At 37.7% G+C, this 21,641-nt stretch overlaps 1 protein-coding gene across 10 annotated transcripts; it reads left to right on the plus strand.

Moving 5' to 3' along the window:
* The first annotated feature begins 103 nt into the window (after positions 1-103).
* ift88 (intraflagellar transport 88 homolog) lies at positions 104-21,160 on the plus strand. Of its 10 annotated transcripts, none has more exons than XM_031315550.2 (28): positions 104-301; positions 2,046-2,108; positions 2,307-2,366; positions 3,275-3,328; positions 3,655-3,718; positions 4,043-4,112; positions 4,418-4,508; positions 5,091-5,195; positions 6,160-6,262; positions 6,496-6,842; positions 7,072-7,142; positions 7,294-7,380; positions 8,262-8,361; positions 9,002-9,007; positions 10,186-10,272; positions 10,439-10,625; positions 11,240-11,348; positions 11,528-11,678; positions 11,799-11,914; positions 12,302-12,354; positions 12,699-12,764; positions 12,875-12,981; positions 15,199-15,271; positions 15,646-15,696; positions 16,508-16,525; positions 16,730-16,780; positions 19,276-19,383; positions 20,667-21,160. In XM_031315550.2, the coding sequence occupies exons 1-28, from the start codon at positions 221-223 to the stop codon at positions 20,786-20,788; spliced, it is 2,601 nt and encodes an 866-aa protein (XP_031171410.1). In that variant the 5' UTR covers positions 104-220; the 3' UTR covers positions 20,789-21,160. The 10 variants fall into 10 exon arrangements, with proteins under 10 accessions (XP_031171410.1, XP_031171485.1, XP_035859694.1 ...); XM_031315625.2 differs by having other exon boundaries at positions 15,649-15,696; XM_036003801.1 differs by lacking the exon at positions 16,730-16,780.
* Positions 21,161-21,641: the final 481 nt, after the last annotated feature.

Genomic DNA, 21,641 nt, shown 5'->3' on the forward strand with positions numbered 1-21,641 from the left:
GACGAACTCAGCTTCGGCCAATTGTGTTAAGGCCAATAGATGATTGACGTGAAACTAACCAATCAAAGGTTTGAGAAACGAAACTGTCCCACCCACGCCGCGTTGAATTGTGGGATTGAAACCGAAAATCGACAACAAACTATCTTCGCTGTCACCTCGCGTTTGTTTTCTGTAGCTATTTAGGAGCGTTTCGTTACACCACTTCACTGGAGAAAGAGAAATGGAAAATGTGCATTTGGCTGGGGAGGAGGAGGATCTTTATTCGGGTTACAACGATTATAATCCAACGTTTGACTCCGAGGTGAGTTACCGACTAGCTATGCTATTTTAGCTAACGTTAGCTCTGAAGTTGGCAGTTTAGTTCTGTGGTGCCTTAAATAGTAATGCTGTATGAAGAGGAATCCGCCGACACTGTTCTTGATTATAAAAAGTTTTATTACAAGCAAAGATTCAGCATCAATTTTACAAACTCCTGCAGAGAGCTTGGAGAACGACCAACCCAAACCTCAAAATTTGACGCTCTGCCTTTTCTTTGTGTGGACAAAACTTATATCTCAAGGCATTGAATTAGCATAGGACGTGATTTCTAAGTATACCATTGGATCGGATAACTGATCAATCAATGCCTGTTATCTGGCACAACTCCAACAAAGGTCTCTTCTGTCTTGGGGGGAACTCTACTCATGTTAACAATTTCCAGATGTTCTCAGTAAATGTAGGGTAAAGTTCATAGGACTCCCTTATAACAAACCTTTAGGACAAAGTTTATAGAAAGTTATAGAATGGTCAATATACTACATTTCCCCCCTTCGAGACTTCATAAAGTCTCGAAAAACAAAAAGAGTAAGATCACAACAAAAGAACAATTTCTCCAACACATGTTCCTTGTAGTATGATTTTAACAATACAATAACTTTATGGAGTGTGAGAGTGAAAACCTGTCTGGCAGCTATCTTTCCAAAATATCCTTCAAACAATTGAGACAGGAAAATCTCTCGTTCAAAGCCGTTTGCAATCAATTGTACAGCTCACAATGATACAATTAATGCTACATAGGATAGGAGTTGTATAGGTGGCGAATTACAACATATTATTTCAATTTAATTGCATTTATAGTGGCAAATCATAACAGAAGTTATTTCAGGACACTTTCCAGATAGAGGAACGGTAGGTCTAGACCACACATTTACAGAGCAATCCCCCAAAGAGCATGCATTTGGTGATAGAGCGAGTGATGCACATAACTAGCTAGCTAACTATAATAATGAAAGAAATTGAACTAATAATAATTATCGCATTTAGTATAATGGAATAACAGGATGAACAGTCGCAATAATAACAGTTAAGATAATAGAACTATGACTTAATTTAACGCTGGGCAATATATAGATATTATATCGATATCGTGATATGAGACTAGATATCGTCTTAGATTTTGGATATCATAATATCGTGATATGACATAAGTGTTGTCTTTTCCTGGTTTTAAAGGCTGCGTTACAGTAAAGTGATGTACTTTTCTGAACTTACCAGACTGTTCTAGCTGTTCTATTACTTACCTTTTCCCCACTTAGACATTATGTCCACATTACTGATGATTATTTATCTAAAATCTAAGTGTGAAGATATTTTGTTAAAGCACCAATTGTCAATCCTAGAATATCGCCATAATATCTATATCGAGGTATTTGGTCAAGAATGTCGTTATATCTGATTTGCTCCATATCGCACAGCCGTATGACTACTACTACTACTACTACTACTACTAATAATAATAATAATAATAATAATAATAATAATAATAATAATAATAATAATAATAGTAATAGTAGTAGTAGTAGTAGTAGTAGTAGTAGTAGTAGCAATGGGCGTTGGGCAGGCAGCAGCCACAATCCAGGTGCCACCACAATCTATGGAATGACATGATTAATTGATTGAAAATGAAATTATTAATTTGCGATCCACTTTATAGCAAATTATTATTTACTTTTGTATTGGACAAGGGATTTGTAAAGAATAAAAACTAATTATTTAACAATTTCAAGGAGTTGGAAAACGATGTGGGCTTCCAGCAAGCAGTGAGGACAAGTCATGGAAGAAGACCTCCGGTGAGTACCTACTATAGTGTTACTAGTTATTTTGCAGATTTAGATTAATAATACAAATATAAATCTCAGATCTGTGTGTGTGTGTGTGTGTGTGTGTGTGTGTGTGTGTGCGTGTGTGTCATTGAGGAGGATAAATGATGTCCTAATTGTCCTAAAATGTCCTAATTGTCCTAAAATGTCATGTTTTGAATTATCTAGATGACTGCCAAATTTCCTGGCACTGCCATTGGCGCTCGACCTTTAGCTTCTTCCTTTGGAGTAAGTACAATGATATGGAATTTTTTTTAAAGGTCCAATGTGTAGGAATTTCTCCCATCTAGCGTTAAGATCATATATCGCAATCAACTCTCTCGCACCACACAGTTCAAAGTACATATTACAGCTACGGTAGCCTAGCCTGGTCCTACCAGACTCTTGTACATTTAATTTGTACAGAGAGTCTGGCCACTCTCCATTGACAAGTGTTAACTTCTCTGTTGAAGTTTAAAACTATTGGATCTGCCCAGAGCCGCTCTGGATCTGCCATAACCAATCGCTAACGTTTGGTCGTGACGTATGTCATGCGCATGTGCAACAAGAGGGGAGACCGACAACTATCGGCTTATATTTAGCATTAGCATCGCTAGCGTTAGCCTTAGCCTTAGCCAACTCCTTCACTACTAACGGAGCGAGCTGGAAAATCAAACTTTTCCCGAACCCCGTGGGGAGGAGGGCCACAACATCATGGCCACCAACACAACTCATCTTTCTCGCGCACGTCCTAACGTCATCGTTCTCAGCCACTCCCTCTGTTCGCTGATTGGACCGGCAAATATTTGCCCGGAGAAAACCCAAGAATATACCGCTTTGTAAAAAATGACACAAATTAAACAATACATCATGTAAGCGCCTCCGTCGTACAGATTAATTCACCGGTATGTACAGTAGGTGTGACATTGTGCAGCTGAAGACAATGATGATGATTTCATCATGATCTACATGAAAATAAATTACAGGATAAAGAAACAACATTCACTTACAATAACCAAGATAACTATAAAGAGCACTTTAAATCTATACTTTTAATAATGAACATGTTTTTGTTTCATATTTGCATTATAAATGATATTGTCAGGTTAACATTCCTAAATTATTCTCACCTATTTTATACTTATTGTTTCATGAAGGCTCGGATCCCTCTGGCCTCTTCAATGGGCAGACCCATGACTGGAGCTGTGCAGGTGAGCAGGATTGGCCAATCAAGTGTGCATTTAAGATCTTGCATAGTTATTTATTATACAATAGTTGACAGATCTAACTTACTCAATGCTAAAGTTGTAGGGATTTTAGTTTGATCAATATAGGTTTTCTTGTAGGTTTTCTACACGTTTGTATGTTCCCAATTGGCCAATATCATGTAAGTTTACGGAGAGCTAAAAAAACAACCTCATATTCTGCTCAACATTAATAATAGCTCTGTTTTTGTAAAGAAAATGGTGAAAATAAAGCGCATTAGGCAAGCTATCACTACGTTGTGTTATTTTTTTCCTGTTGTCAAATGTGACAGGATGGAGCAGCCCGACCAATGACTGCTGTGAGAGCAGCAGGTTACACTTCCTCCCTGACACGTGGTGAGTTTAAGGGAGTCCCAAAAAGAAATGATCTCGCTACATATGTGTTAATTTGGATTACCATGTGATTAGTGTTTAGCTTGTGATTCTGTGGCTGCTCATTTTCACTCTTTCTGCATTGTGCAAGTTATTCTTCAGTAATAGAATACAGTTGTAGTGAGGGACAATGCCGGCATGGCACAGCAGCAGGAAGCAGAAAGGTTATTTATCTTTTTTATTGGTTCTAATCTTCAAAAAGCAAAGCAAAGCCATTTTTAGTAGTATGGACCTGTATGTATAAGAACAGACTGATAGTATGCTAATGTCTATTATTTGTATTTCCAGGCTCGACCTTTGACCCTCTGGGCCAGTCCAAAGGCCCTGCACCTTCACTTGAAGCAAAGAATGAGGACACGTGAGTTGTCACTCTTTAAACTGTTTTAGTGTTTTGTTGAAGATTATGCCTGCATTATCCAGGTTAGTGTTTTCCCCTTAGCAGTGTGACGAAAAGACCTGTATCAAGGTATTTATAGGTGCTTTTTTGCATCTATTAGAATTAGGATCTAAAGATGCATATTTTGTCATAATAGCGTATATACTGTAATTGTGTGTCTCTGTATCTGTCTCTAAAGAGCAGTTTTTTGTTAAGCTGGTGGAGAAAGACGTGTGGTTTCAAGCAACATTATCACACATTGTATTGCTGTGTCTGTGTTCTTGCAGACCTGAGGAGAAGATTAAGATTCTGGAGAAAAAAGTGAATGACCTGATAGAAGAGAGCTGCATGGCACAGAGCATTGGAGCCTTACAACTGGTCAGATTCTGTCATTCTTTAACATACTGTTTAGTATTAAAAAAAAAATGGCTATTTGAATAGAAGGGCCTCCAAGTGAGACAGTTATTCATTTTTCATTGTGTCAATTCAGTACTCCAACACATTGGACTGAGTATCGGGTTAAAGTGTATGATCAGAGGCGCCTTAAATTTTTTTACCAAATTTAACCTTGTAATAAAGCTTTTGGTTCACCTGCCAGTAGTTGTTAAACCTAAAAAAAAGCGGTTGGCTAAAATACCTAAGGTTTATTACCCTACCCTATTTTCAGTGCATTAAAAAGCATATAGTATAACATACTGAATAGACAACAGATTGAGTTTGTAGTTCATTGTGAAGTGCAACAGAAAACTATTATAACTGAAGCATTTAAAATGCTTTCTCAAAAAGTGATTTGGCAGATGAACTATATTCATCAGGACACATTTCACTGTACAGGGCTTGTTGTAATGTTTATTTTCTACATGGGTGTTGGTGTCACTACTGTTGACCTGTGTTTGTGAATATGTGTCTTTGTGTGGTCATGTCTTTACTGTATGTACTGTTACTGATGTGTTTTTACAGGCCCTTGAAAAGGCCAAAGAGGCAGGGAGGAAGGAGAGAGCACTGGTGAGACAGAGGGAACAATCTGGCAATGCGGACCACATCAATTTAGACCTCACCTACTCTGTAAGTAATGCTGCTGTATATGAAAAATGGTTCCAGTGTCTGTAAATGAAATGATTGAGCACTTACTTCCTATACTCTGAATGACAAGTACCACCTTCGGGAAATCCACTCTTTAAGCCCGGGTTTTATTACTATCATTAATTAAAGAATAAATACCTTGTTGTTGTTGTTGTTGTTGTTGTTGTTGTTTTTTACATTCTTATTTATTATCTGTGATACAATCAACTGTGTTTGAGGAGATAATTGGTGATCAAGAATTGTAGTCTTCATTCTTACTTAATTGGCGAATCCATCCTACCACTACTACTACTACTACTACTACTACTACTACTACTACTACTACTAATACTAGTGATTTCCTACATTTTCCAAAGTACAAATAAGAGAGAGCAAGAGTTTTTCTAGCACTTCTTATATAAAATATCACTTCTCTTGCACAGTGGCTGCACTGCATTCTGGTGTATTTGTTGGCACTAGAGAGAAGTTGTTACTGTTTGATTCTGTGAGAATGACCAAAAAAAAAATGTAACTGTTGTTACATTTTTTTTTTGGTCATTCTCACAGAAAAAAAACTTTTCTTGCTATTAAACTCCATTGTAGTGCTGAAATATCTAGTTGTAATGTCAAATTTTAAGTTTTGCCAACTGGAATAATCACCACTTAAATGCGCTCAGGATTGTAAATGACATATGCTGTATATGTTAGAATCCTATTTCTTTTCATATTAAGTGACTTAGTTATTTTCATGTTAGAGGGAGACACAGTTAAGGAAGTAACTGGCAGGATTTGATCCATAGCACATGTTAGGCTTTATAGGCAGTGGACCTAACCACTCAGCTATGTGGGCACAGCTCACAGGAAACAAATTCAATTTGATGTTAGCTTCTGTGAATCAGTTCCTGACTTCATTGTCTGTTTTGGTATTATTTGATTTAGAAATATTGATTATTTCTGTCATTACCAGGTTTTGCTCAACCTTGCCAACCAGTATGCGAACAATGAAATGTACCCAGAGGCCCTAAACAGCTACCAGGTCATTGTTAAGAACAAGATGTTCAGTAACGCAGGTGAGCAGACCACTGAGCTTCTTACAGATGTGTTTAAACTATGGCTGCCCAAGTGAATCCACCAATTACGCAGGGAGGACAGAAAAGCCAGTCTTTTTAATATGACTGTAAAAAAAGAGGATATTTGTTACTGTGACTCTGGTCTGGTACTGCAGCATTGAAGTACAAATTATCATGGTAAAAATGTCTTTTCTGTGGTTTTCCCTCAAACTACATCTGTGCTGCTCTTCTAGGCCGCCTAAAAGTCAACATGGCCAACATCTACGTCAAACAGAAGAACTATCCTAAAGCCATCAAGTTCTACCGAATGGCACTGGATCAGATCTCCAACGCTCACAAGGAAATGAGGATCAAGATCATGCAGAACATCGGCGTGGTCTTTGTTCGCATGGGCCAATACTCAGACGCCATAACATCTTTCGAGCACATCATGAGTGAGAGTCCCAATATCAAGACCGGCTTCAACCTCATCCTGTGCTACTATGCCATCGGTGACAGGGAGAGGATGAAAAAGGCCTTTCAGAAGCTCATCTCTGTTCCTCTGGGCATCGATGATGAAGACAAGTACATCCCATCTAATGTGAGTTTTTGTGTGTGTGTGTGTGTGTGTGTGTGTGTACCTGGATGTAGATGAAATCACTATTGTGTGTTTAAACAATTGGCAACTGTTTTAAATTATTGAAGTACAATAGTCTTGTAGTACGTAAACAACAACATAACTCATAACACATAGTTATCAGATATGTCTATACATTCTCATTTCCTATTATTCAATGTTTGAACAAACCTTGTCCTGTTATTTCTCTCAGGATGACACAGACTCAAGTATGGTCATCGAGGCCATTAAGAACGACAAACTTCACCAGATGGAAAGAGATCTGTAGGATAATGTCACACCAACACACACTTTTCTTCTTTCCAGCTAAAACACCAAGCACACTGCATTTTGAATACAATGCATACTGTTGTTTTAATAATTGGGTTTTGTACATGAACCCATGCCCTGTTTTCTCCCCATATATTGTACATAGAAAAGTCCTGGCTGAGAAGTACATCATGACCGCTGCCAAACTCATTGCTCCGGCCATTGAGACATCTTTTGCTACTGGATTTGACTGGTTTGTTACTGTTTGTAACTGTTATTGGTCTTTTCATTTTAACACTAGAGGGCATACAATGTGCAAGTGGATTTCAGCTCCATTACAGTCCTTTTGAAGGACTCAGAAAGACAGAAACATGATTTTCAAGGTGGTAACTGATAATCAGATATAATAAGAGATAGCTGACAACATACTCAATAAAATGAGTGTTTCTGCTGAACTGCTGGGGAGTGTCATTGGATGTTTTGAAGTGTTTTCCCTTGATTTCCGTAATCAGATTTCAAATGTTCCTGGATTTCTAACCCAGCTAGGTCACTCTAAAGGAAAATATGAAAACAATGATAAGTGTTGGTCACTAGTTTTTCGAGTTCTTTTGCACCATTTCCTGCCACTTTAAAGAGGCAGCAGATAGCGTTTTTTCAGATGAAGCCTCAAATCTCAGAGCAAAAACAAACAGCAGATTTGCCCCCCTCTGAAACTGCCGATGCTGAGACTGTGACGGAAACGAGGACAATTAGTATTGATATGTTTTCATTGAGCAGCTTTCAGGTGCCTCCTGCTTCTGTAGTGAATATGTATAAAAGGGTGGCTATAACCTTCCCATCCTCTCCTGCTTCCTCCTTCTTCTTCACACCCATGTTATTTTATTATTTAAACGAGTGTAGTAAGTTTTATCATCGCTTAAGAGAATTTTATGCCTTATAACAATTTTGTTTTAGTAGTCTGAGTAAAACCACCAAAATCAAAATGCAGTCTATACAGCAGCTTTCATGTGCCTGGCTTATTGGTCAAATTGAGTTTAAACAAATAATTATACATGCTATTTGCAGCAAGAATCAAATGATGTGATATGATGCATAAAGTATTATACTGTGCATGTATGGTTGGTTTCTTTTTAGGTGTGTGGACATGGTGAAGAATTCTCAGTATGTTGAGCTTGCCAACGATCTAGAGATAAACAAAGCTATCACCTACCTCCGACAGAAGGACTTCAACCAGGTGACTTTTTGTCTTAACAGTATAAAGGGCAAGACCACTCAATTTAGGCATCTCACTCCTTTAGTCTGTGGTTATCACCACAGTATCATGCTAATATTTGCCACCTTGTTAAAGATTGGATAATTAAGAATATGCCGAATCCTTCCAGTTTAAAGCCAGATGTTTAAACCAAACCTTTCATGTGAATGCTTCAACCTAAAATCTCAGTATATAATATAATTGCAAAAGTATAAACCAGTAACGTTAGAGACTGACTTTGCAGAAACAGAAAATATTTGTTGTAGATTTTATTGTCACTGTTGTATAATTGTGTTACAAATGCTAAACCTGGAAAAAAGGTCCTCTCATTAAAGCTAAAAAATGTTTCGGGAGTAGCAGTTACATTTATGAAATGGTAAAATGAGTGGTATTTCCCTTTTTTCTTTTATTTTTTTTCCATCTATTTTTCCATCTTTTTTTTTTTTTTTTAAGAACGATTTGTTTCCATGCAGTTATTGGCCAGCATTGTTTAAATATGTCATTTTTTTCCTGCTAATGCTGTTTCAGGAATGTACAGCATCAGACTCAGATTTTCCCCTTCTCATTGCCCTCCATTCTCTCTTGCTTTTTGTCTTGTTTCCTTCCCATCTGCATGCCTAAGGTTGAGGTATGTGTGCCTTCTGTTTCCATGTTCACGTTTAGATAGTGGGTTTTTTTCCTTGACATGTTACTATGGAAGAAGCTTTTTCCAAATAATGACACTGCCAAGAGAAGTTGGAGAAGCAGTTATTGGTTTAAAACCCACAGACCAGTTAGGAAAATCTGGGTGCAGAAAGGAAATTATAATGGTTCCTTCTCTAACTTAGCACCCAAGGAACTGCATCTTTGCCAGAAGCGCAAAGTTTTTTTAATTATATTGAACTGCAGTATCTAACTTTCTTGCACTGACAGGCTTTATATTTATGGAAGCCCAACATTTTCAATATTAAGTAATTCAAAAAGGAAACATAATCATATAAATACAGTGTGTAAAACATATAAATATAACTAATTTGTGAAATAATTGAAGAAATTATTAACTCAACTCATTCATCATTTGCATAATAACTGACATGAAATAAAAGTGAATTAAAACATTATTATAATAACAGATTTAACTAAACATTTTATAATGACTTAATTATTTTACAAATGATTGTGTTATATATTTTCCCCAAATTATTCTTGTGATTATTTCATAATTATTTATTTAATATTGAACACTTTGGAGCTCCATATACATCTGATGCATGTTTGTGGTGCTTCTATACTCTTGATAGGCAGTGGTGATGGTGGTGTAACCTGCAGCCTCAGTGCAGCTGTAGCCTAGCTGGTGGTTTGTCAAAACCTTTACACCCTAATACTGTTGGATTATATCCCCAGTACATAATGCACATATGTGGCATAACAACCAAGTAAATGTGGTAAAGAGTTTTATTTCAAAAATGACATGTCTGAGGAAAACGATCATGACTCATTACTACAACAGTCAGATAGTTGCATTCTGCAATGATTCTTTAAATAATAATGTTTGTATTTACTTTGTGGTTTATGGTGGTTCCTTTACTGGTCTCCTTTATATACCGTAGTCTTCTAAAATAGACATACAACTACACATTTAATATATATTCTGATATTTTCTTATATAAAGAGTATTTATAGAAGGTGCGATGGATCAGTATAAATCATAAATATAAGCATCAATATGTGATCTTTTATGTTTGTAGGTGGGGAAATCGGCTTTTACTAAAGTTATGCAGTATTGTATAACATTTACCCTGACAGCTTTTTATTATGCGTTATCAGGCAGTGGAGACTCTAAAGACATTTGAGAAGAAGGACAGCAGAGTGAAGAGTGCTGCTGCCACCAACCTCTCCTTCCTCTACTTCCTGGTAAGATTATCTCTTTGACGAATCAAAAGGCTCTCTGATAACAAACATATAATGACATTATATTTATAATGTTTAAGTGCTCATAGACACTTCAGAACAGTGGATGTTTGCTGACGAGTATATGCTGCCAATAGATTATTCCCCTCTGATCTTTCACCTGTTACAGGAGAAGGACTATGACCAGGCTGACCGATACGCAGACCTTGCCATGACCGCTGACCGCTACAACCCGGCAGCACTTATCAACAAAGGCAACACTGTGTTCGTCAAGCAAGACTATGAAAAGGCTGCAGAGTTCTACAAAGAAGCACTGAGGAATGATTCCTCCTGCACTGAGGCCCTCTACAACCTGGGTAACATCCATTTCCATGATGCAGTGCAGTGGTAGATAATGCAGAGGTCAATTTATAGTATAGTTAGGGTTAAAGGTGGTCCAAGTTCAGCAGTGCTAAACAGGTGTATAACAATAAAAAAAAAAAAACATTACTCTAAAAGCCATAAGTTTCTCGTTGTCACCTTCAATAGCTGGGAATCTAAATGTTAAAAAAAAAATGTCATCTCTGTTTTCCAGTATGATTCAGCCATCATAGGTGGGCTCGTGACCAGTTTTGAAAAGCATTTGACGTTAAAAATGTCCACTTACTGTATTTAAAGTACCCTGTAAGGACTTCCTGTGTCACCTTTTTTTAGGGGAATATCTGTAGGTTGTCAAAGAAACTTGTTATAGTGTCAGTGTCGTAAGTCAATTAAAGCAACACTAGAGAACTTTTCCCGCTTCGGTCCCCCTACAGGTTGGAAGCAGAATTGTCCATTACATTACATTATTCAAGTTTGCCAGATCGGGTAGCGGATCTGTAGTGTAATGTAATGGACAATTCCACTTCCAACCTGTAGGGGGACCAAAGCGGGAGAAGTTCTCGTGTTGCTTTAAGTTTGACAGTTTTTGGCCCCTATCCACTTGTACCAGGTCTAACTTATAAGAAACTGAATCGTCTCGAGGAGGCTCTGGACTGCTTCCTGAAGCTCCATGCCATTCTACGGAACAGTGCCCAAGTCATGTACCAGCTGGCCAATCTGTATCCTACTGATAAGAAGTGTAATTTGTTAAATGTGTTTTTGAATGTTTGTCTGTAACTGCTTCAAACAATTGTAAATCAGTAGATGTTTCTGGGAAGGTGTTCATTTATGGATTCAAACCTGTGTCTCTGTCCATTCCCATGTGATCATATGTTGGTCTTTGACTCATTGGCTACATATATGAGCTTCTGGAAGATCCCCAACAGGCAATCGAGTGGTTGATACAGGTCTTGAGTGTAACTCACACCGACCCCCAGGCACTGGCCAAACTGGGGGAGCTCTATGATGGCGAGGGGGACAAATCCCAGGCTTTCCAGTACTACTACGAGGTACGAGATCATTTAATGTGTTGCTGAGGATTTAATTTAACAATGTATTGATTAATGTAACATTTCAGCATTGGTTACCTATAAGTGCTCTGATGTTGTTTGGGTTGTGTTGCTGTCCAGTCCTTCAGGTACTTCCCCTCCAACATCGATGTGATCGAGTGGCTTGGGGCTTACTACATCGAGACACAGTTCTGTGAGAAAGCCATTCAGTACTTTGAAAGAGCCACACTCATACAGTAAGTAACCACAAGTTAAAGTAATGTAGAAGGTAAAAGAATGACAAGTAACAAACCAAATAGTTCTGTGTAAAAAAAAAAAAAAAAAAAAAAAAAAAAGATAATTTCAGCAACTGGAGTATTTTTGGGGGAAGTCAGGTTCATCTTGCGAAACATTCTGACTTGATTAAGTGATTGGTGTCTTATTTCATCTCGTTTTGATTGTGTCTTCTTTCATCAACCATGAAGCTTGTTCTCATCTGGAAGTCATTTTTGTCTTGAACAAACAGAATCATTTGGTTTTGTTTGTCTTCTGAATTCAGAATTGACTTTTTTTTTGTCCAATCTCTTCTTTAAAAAACGTTGTGTGTTAAAACTGACTGAATGTCTTTCTGCTGTATTTCTCAGACCAACCCAGGTGAAGTGGCAGTTAATGGTGGCAAGCTGCTACAGAAGAAGTGGTGAGAATGATTCTTTTCTTTACCTTTCCTGGCATATTAACATAGCATGTTTCCGCCTATTCTCTGTCAAAACCATATCACAGAAAAGTAGATTCACTCCACATTGGAATTCCTAAACTTCATCCACACGATGAGTGCTTGGTAATTTATTTGATAAAGGTTTATTCTTTTAATCTAGTAAAGTTTAGTTGTATCTTCACTGACTGTTATGAGGTAAATGTGGGGAAAGGTAATAGCTGTTTCACTTAACAGTTTCAGAAACATTGACTCAGGGTGCCTGACTGAACTAGCAATGCCCTCAGTTAAAGTTGTAAACATAGATCCTTTTCTTTTTTTCTGAACAGGAAACTACCAGAAGGCTCTGGAAACGTATAAAGACATTCACCGCAAGTTTCCAGAAAATGTGGAATGTAATTCATCCTGTTTGTTACACAATTTTCAACAGTACTATTGACGAACTTCAGATGATCCACTGATCAGATTGTAAAGAAAATTAAAAAAACTCTGTGTGTTTGACCAGGCCTGCGTTTCTTGGTGAGGCTGTGTACGGACATGGGTTTAAAGGAAGTCCAAGATTACGCCACCAAGCTGAAGAAAGCAGAGAAGATGAAGGAGATCAAAGAACAGGTAAATCTCAGTTTAACAGGTATAGGCTTTTAAAAGAGCGATTTGCAGCATTGTTGTGTAAATAAAGTTATAGTCTGCTGTTGTCTATAACCAGTCGCTACAACCTGATAGTGATTCACCCTGTAGGTAGTTTATAAAAGCTTTTACAGTGGATTACCACGTAAGGATCAAAATGCATCAAAAGCCTTATACAGGCAACGTAGTTTATTGATATAACATTCAAATAAGGTAATACATCTGCATAATAACATTACGCAGCCTCAAAAATGACCTGCTTGTTTTGCAGTCGTATGTTACAGATCTTTCGTAAGCTTTCATTAATCATCTTTTTTTCACCAATGTCTTGGCGTCCTGTCGTCTGTTCCCGGACAAGAACACGCTGATTAAAAACATACACTTGTCCCTTTGCCATAAAATTGGTCAGTGGTCGCTGCAGCTCCAGAAATGCATGAAACACAGCTTAGTCTTCTGTTGATTTTCCATTATTCAAACCGTGTTCAGAGGAGAGTGGTATACAGCTGTTAAACACCTAGCTGACACGACTGCTGGGTCATTTTCAAACAGTTGTTGTGTTTGGAGAGTCGTTCAGTGTCACCTGAGACATCTGAATGAATTAAATAAGTGGTTAGTGGTTTGATTTTAGCCAGCCAGGACATGGGGATTGGGCTGCAGAAGTCTGCCTCAGTTCTTTCTAACTCACCTTAAGGTTTATTTTTATCTATAGTGCAAAGAATAATTAAAAATAATAATCAAAACAATTATTAAAAGTACTAAAACAAGAGTTAAAAGTAAAAGAGTAAAAAGACGTATGCCCTTTAAAACATGTGCATGCAATAGTGTGCAGATATAACATATTATGCAGTAGTACTCCCCAAAAGCCTGTACACAAACATTGATGTGTAAAATCGGTGGAATTTCCCTTTTTAAGTGGTAATTCCAAGAGTATTCTATTACATCTGTCTTATTTGTGATTATGATTTATTCATTCAGCTCTGAGTAAAAGCTGGATAAGAAAATCCCCAAATATCACATAATTAAAATTAATTCTGCATTGCATCCTTATCTTGAGGAATGCAATAACAAGTATCTATGGTGGCTCCCAAATTTAAGGTTGACACCTAAAGTAGATGACAGGCCTGTGGTCTCCGGGGTCAGTCAAGTTCTCAAGAAGGCGTGATTCGTAACAGAGCCGTGTGCAGGGTTCCCGCGGGGTCTTAAAAAGTCTAAAATTCTGAACTTTAAATGTAAGGCCTTAAAATGTCTTAAAAACGGCCAGATTTTCATCCGAGGTCTTAAATTTCATTTAGTCAGGTCTAAAAAAGCCAAGCAGAACCAACAAACAAAACCAGCAGAACGCTGCCCTCAGAATGTTGCTTCAGTGTGTTGTAGTTCTTTCTGGAGGATATTGGTGTTGGTACGTACGCGGTGGTAAAACTACAAATCCCGTGATAAATGCAATACCTGCCCGCAAAATACGTCTGCGTCTCCTCAGAGTTTGTTAAAGTTTGGCTAGGCCTACGTGTGGAAAATGGGAAAGTGTACTTTTAACAAGACATGGCTAGATCACAGCGATTTCCACTGTTGGTTACAAGCGGTACCCCATTTTTTTGGTAATGCGTCGTGTAGGTCTTAAATTTCAATCTTATAATCTTAAATTTGACTTACTAAAACCTGCAAGAACCCTGCGTGTGCCACCAGAGCCAGGAACAGATTAGGAGGATGACTTTGTCAAATCACAAGCAGCTGCTCTTAAATCCAACCAGAGAAACAATCCAACAGAGACTGACAGAGAGGCAGACAGAGCCAGAGGGTTGATTTATTAATCCCAAAAATCTCCAGAGTGAACAACAACTGATCCTGATAATATACCGTAACTGCATAGTGTATGAAAGGGTGAATGAGATAATGATTAGCAGAAGAGAATGTGTGTTTATGTTAAATGTCTTATTTTACCATGGAAATTCCCATATATTTATTTTCAAAAATATTTTCCGACTGACTTAGTTAATGAGACACAGAGAGAGAGGCAAATAAAAAAGACTGGGCGTTTTTACCAGAATCCAATTATATAGCATTAAATAGTTTTTTTCACCACAAAAAAAATAATCTGGTTAAAAACTGTATATGGTAAAGACATTTCAATTGAAACATTGAGAATTATTTAAATTTAATCTTAATTTCCCCAATTCTACCCACCCCCATTCTCTCTTTCTGCAGAGGGTGAAGTCGGGGCGGGAGGGCAGTGCCAGAGGTCGGAGAGAAAGCCGAGAGGGCAGCGCCGGGAGTGCTGGTGAGTCAGTAGTCACAATAACATACAAAGTTCCTGCTGTGCGTAGCTCTGCAAATGTTTGGAAGGTCCAATGTATAAATAACTCATTTAATGGTACAAACCCAAATCTCCAACTTAAACATTGGGGGAAAAGTGCGGACTTTATTGAAATTAGAAGTGCGTAGTAACCTTAACATCAGCATGAGTGTATATATTGTTGGTAAAGGCAGGGCTGTGTTTCTGACCTTAATTCTTTTGGGTACAGGTTCAAATGCATCCATAACACAAAGTTTTGAAAACAATACAGTTCAACTAATCCTCATTTTTAGTGTCTTTTGTTCATGTATGTCATCACTTCTCTCTTCTATCTGTCGTTCACACATGCTGCTGGGCAGCAGGCGTCTCCACACCTGTCCTCACCTCTCCTAAGAAGGCCAGCATTATGGGTATACCTTTTATACACCACACTGAGTCCTGACTAGAGTAGAAGGCTGCAGTCGTGTTCTGTTGCAAGTCTGATTTATTTTTAAGTGTGTGAAAGGAGCCATTGTGGAGTTGCAGCTGTAACTCCCTATCTAATATCAAATGGGTCACTAACAGGTCGAACACCTTACCGGGTCAGATTAACGGACCTCCTTGGTTGACTGAATTGCTTCATCCTTTGGGGATACAAAATTGTTCATGTGGAATGACAATGTAGCCTCACCTCTTTGTAGGATAAGACTGTTTAGGAGCCCTGAATGAACTTAGAGCTTGAGGCCACAGCAGACACCGGAGCAGACAAACTTCCATAGTTTTAGAACTCCTTCACTACAGATCCACAACAAATACAGACACATACTCTAGACTGGCTCCGGAACTGGAAAGCTGGCTCATCAGCAGATTTCAAACGCAATCCAGACAAACTAGAGAGTTGCCAAAAAGTTTAACAAAGACCAGCTTTGCTCTCTCTTGTGCAGCTTAACGTCTTTCATGTAGTTAAATATATTTTAATGCACCTGTTATTGTGACTGCTGCTCCACCCTGCCAAGACTTCCATTATACCCCCATGTCCTGATAAATTAGATTAGAAAACCTTAAACTTGTGTGCTTTTACTGTTCCTTTTTGTTTTTTACTGCCAGATATGTAAATGGTTCTGTTAAAAAGTAGCTTTTGTTGAACATATTCAATTCTTTGTATTCTTGAATATTTATTATGACACTTAAGTTGTTTAGCTAAAACCCAAACCCTCTTCTTACTTTTTTACGGCACATCAGAGATGGATGTTAAAGCAGGTGAGAGAACGGATGTTATAAAATGTCAACAAATGAGTTTTTATCAGCTCTCTGTAATTGCTTCTTTCTGCCATTTGTTTTGATCTCTATTTGTGTCCAATGATCTTCAGTCCAACGCTGTAATCTTTCTTTCCTTTTGTGTTTTCTTCTGTTTCTCTGGCTCTTGTGGCTGTATTCTTGCTCTGCTTCCTCTTTGCTGCCCAGTATCTCAATCTGAGTCTAAACAACTCAGTCCACTGTTGGACTCAGGGAGAGGTATGTAAGATCATTACTCCAAACTAAAGCTAAACTCTTGATAATCAATAACATGAACCTCTTGCATTTGTCTTATAGTCATTTAGTTATTTATTTTTTACAGGGACAATACATGTTAATCAACGTCACTGTAAATGTTCCATTGTTAGCCAAAAGGTTCATTTTCAAGTGGTTAGCCAAATTTTCTAGAGCCGAATTTCCTTTGCCAGATTTTGTGCTATGATTCATTAACATTACTTTTTTGTTCATTTTCCATTAGAAATGCTTAAATATTTGTTTTTATATTAATTGATAGTGTAAAAAAACGTGAAAAGAACTGGACTAAATTGGTATCTAACCAAATCTGTATCATTTGGGTTGGCTTTCCCCTGACGCAAGCAAACAACTTTATTCATGTAGCACGTTCATTCCTTCATTTAAGGAGCCACATTCCAAAAGAAGAATAGAAAAACGCTGTATACCCGTGACTAAATCTTTCTATTATGTCTTTTAAAAGTACTGCATGTGTACAATCATACAGTACTGTGTAGGAGATTAATGTGAATTATTTTTGAAATTTGCATTGTAAATTGACAGAGCCAAAGTGAGTGGTTAGAAGAGTTATCTTTAAGTAAACACACACAAATCCAAGTAAGTTTAGTGTTTCAGTCAAAACACTATGACCTGGTCCAGAAATCTTCTAACAGGCAGCTGTGATGTTGGACTGCGATCAGCGTTTGCACTGAGTGCTCTCACAGGGGAGGAGGGAATGATCGCCCAACCCTCTTTCAGATATTTGAGAAAACCTCTAGTGCACCTGAGAATTTTCCCTCCGTCTGCATATTTTCAGCACTGTAAATTGTGTGTTTGTTTGTGTGTGTCAAGGCTTTTGGTTTTCTCACGCATCCAAACCTGTGTCATTCTTTGATGTGAAACTGGTAAAACCACTGTCACAGAGCAAGAGGTGCAGGGTTCAACCTGTGCCTAAAATGTTCTTATATTTGTTTTTGAACTTGTTTCTCTTTCATTCTTTATCACTTAACTTTTGTGTTCTTATTCTCTCTGTGCAACTAACTTGCATTAAGCATTTTTCAAGTGTTTTTTCCAAATAAGTTTGAGCAGGAAAGTGCAAAAGCCTGAAAGTTGATTGCTTGATCAACGTTTCCCTCACAGAAATATTATGGCCATTTGTGCTGTGACGGTGCATAAAACGGACTCATTGCAACTTAAATCATGGAAACCGTTACACACGATCAATTTTAAGTCTGGCTTCCAACCTGTCGTGTCATCCCTCTTTTCTGTCTCTCCCAATTTTGTATTATGAAAGAGAAATACCACTGAAACCATCCAGTAAAAGAATAAATAAGGAAAAAAGACAGTTTTCCAGCAGAGGTTTCAGTTTGCCAGCCGTTTGTGAGGCCTCGTGTGAGATGTTTGGGAGTGGGACTGTGAAAGAGGGTAGAAAATCAGGCCTCTTTTTCCTTCCTGGTTTTCAGCTTTCTGCCTTTTGCTCTTGTCGTTTCCAAGGCTACCTGGCAGCCAGATGTGAGCTGCTGCTTGCGTCGGTCCTTCAGCTCACTAGAGCGCTCTGTCAGCCTGTCATCTGACTGAGCCGGCAGCACAGACACATATTCTCCAACATATTCATTACATCTTAGAGTACTAGCTCTGTCTAAGAGAATTAAGACCTGAGCTGTCAAATGTAATCAATGACACGGAGCGTGTCATTTGATCGAAGTCGCCTGTTAATGGCATGATACCCCTTTTGTGGTCTTTATACACTTTTTAGATCTTGGTCGTTTATAACTACAGTATATATATTTAACCGGACGTAGGATTTTAGTCATCGGACGTCTGGATCTAAAGGTATGAAAGAAATAAGCTAACGTGAAACTGCTGTATTTAGTATTCTTACCAGTTTAAATCACCAGGTCAATTTGTTCTGGAGGAGACCGCTGCGGATAATTCGGCTCCCAGTAAAAAATCTTACGGTAAACAATGAAGGAATCCTAACTGCGAGAAACTGTGACCCCTATCAGCAAAAAATTACATATTGTGTATGTTTTAACAGAAAATTTGAAATACTGTATATGGATAAAAGTAAAGGATCAATAGTTGAAACATTCAACGTCTGTTACAACACCTCAATTTGATGTATTTAAATGTGTTTGAAAAATATCCAGTTTAAAATCAGTTTAAATTAACACATTTGGAACATCTGTGCTACACACACCTACACACATTTCATAACGTACTGTATCTGTCTCACATCTTGTCTCACATCTCCACCATGTTGACTTTTCAGAGTGTGAGAAAAACAAGCATACTCCCTGTTTGACCTCAACACTGCACATTTTTTGGAGTCTCAAGCCAAAAAACATAAAATGGTCCAGCTTTGAGGGACACCTTTCTGTCAGAATTGGCAAATGTACTCCAATTTGACCTTTTTAAAGCATCATTCATAATCAGATCAATTGTTCTGAGTATGTTTGTGTCTGCATGTGTGTTTTGTGCAGACAGCGGCCACAGCAGCAACAGCACTAAGGGAGAGCGGCTGAGCGCCAAGATGAGGTCACTTCCTGGTTCCAATGAGCCCTATGAGGCCAGCAGCCCAAAAGAAATAGGTGAGGAAACTCATGTTTTCTCTCTTTTCCCCTCTGTAAACAATTACAGGATATAACCTGTGTCTCAATTACTCTCTTTAATCTTTGAACCCTTGGTTTTTTAGCTTTGCTGACACTTCAGCCACCTACATTATATATAGAGAGATCAGTTTTCATGCAGTCTGTATTTTTGCTGCCATTTCAAGCCACTAAAATATAAAGTTGCCTTCAACAATATTTCTCACAAGGAGACTTTGACCATAAGAGGACAAACAGTTTTTACATTTCTTAACAGTGAAAACTAAGAGACTACAATACACAATCAGCAATTCTATTTATTTCATCTTAAAAAAACGTAAAAAGGCAAATCCATTTTTCTTTGACATAGCACTTAAAGATAACCTACTACCTGGAAATTCTTCATAGACAGTTTTTTACAAATCTTAAATTTAAGAGATGTTTTCCATAAACATCAACTGAAGATGCTCTCAGAAATGACCATAGATTACCGTTAGATTAAAGCTCATAGATTACAGTAGAACAGCATCTTAAGGAGCTGTGCAACCTACAAGAGGAACCAAAATCTACGTGTATTATTTGTTTTAATTGTTTTTGTTCATGTATAAATCTATACTATTATCATGAACACTTGTGTTCTTTAAGTGCCGTTTGTTGTATAATGAGTGATGGTGTTTAAATGATAGAATAAAACGAACTTACTATTGATCATCACTGTTCCCCTCTCTCTTTACTCAACAAATGCCACTTTCCTGATGGTATATTTTCAGGTTTCATATCTTCTTATTTCTTTTTATTTATGGTGCATATGTTGTTTGCCTCATGCTTAGCTTAGCAGGTCTAATACAGAAATGATGACAGAATGACATCCACAACAGAATGCATCACAACATGACATGTATAGTTATGAAACCTATTGGAACTAGCACTATTTCATTTTTGGTTTAATGTGAGTTTAGGAGTAACGTCTGCCTCCAGCAAGTAAATCAATCATAACCTTTTTAAACTTGCACCCAGTTACTTGACTTATAAAAGGCAGCAAGTTGAAAGCTGTAGACCGTTTACTGCACATTGTCTTTGTTATCATACTGAAACATTTCAAATATAAATGATTTGTTCAGTATTCAGGTATTCTTGATATAAAGCACGGCTTACAGATATTTAAATGTGCTCCAAATTTAAGAGCATTTGTAGAAATTCCCTTTAACTTTTAAGATTGATTGTTATCAGAAAGCAGGGCCCAGGACATTTGATAACGAGTAAACCTCTGTTCCTCTCGTGTGTAGATGCGTCCTACGTGGACCCACTGGGTCCTCAGATGGAGAGACCAAAGACTGGAGCCAAGAGGCGCGTGGAGGATGACGACTTTGCAGATGAAGAGCTGGGAGACGACCTGCTGCCGGAGTAGCTGTCTCCACATTCTGCCTTCACTGCATTGTTGGGACATTTGCTCTTTTGTCACCTTTTGAAAGGCAAGGGCACAAAGCTTCACCACAAAACTAAAACATTTTATACTCCACTCAAAAAACATAAATGTTACGGGATAAAGACTTGATTTTTCATGGGCATCAATAATGGTCCAGTACATCTGTTATTGTAATACAGTCACAATGCAGTTAAAGTGTTGACGTTTTACTTCAATTTAAATGTGTTTACATTCATATCCGATGAATTGTGTAGAAACTATGAACCTTTTAGACATTCTGTTCCTCCCAAGAGTAAACAAGTTCTTTACTGTTCACAAAATGTGAACGCCCTAAAACACAAGTGTGCATTTTAACCTCACTGTCACCTTTTTCATTTTAAACCCAGTGTTGGGGCACAGAGCCAAAACAATGAAAAACATATTGCTGTCGCAATATTTTTGACTGCAATATATGTTTCCATGTGTGTGAGCTAGGAGCTGCTTTGGAAAATCCATCAACAGGATACAAGAAACTTATGTAATGCATCCATTTCAGGTCGTGTTTAGTTACTTTTTACATTTTGTACTTATTCCAAAAATGCTTATTTGTATGTAACATGTATTTATGTTTGTGTTTATTTAATAATAATAATTAAAAAATAAACTATTTTATCTATTCAAGAACGTTTAGCAGTCTCATTCTGAGCACAACGATCTTCAGATATAACACAACCCGTGATGTCTGAGTATAGAAAGCTCACTGACCGTTTCCCCGGCGAGGCAGCAGATCAAACCGAAGATTTAGTGGCGATTTAACTGTATTGAATTAAGCTTTAACTGAATTTTTATATGCATA

This window comes from Sander lucioperca, chromosome 8, assembly GCF_008315115.2.
Source record: "Sander lucioperca isolate FBNREF2018 chromosome 8, SLUC_FBN_1.2, whole genome shotgun sequence".
Classification (NCBI taxonomy): Eukaryota; Metazoa; Chordata; class Actinopteri; order Perciformes; family Percidae; genus Sander; species Sander lucioperca.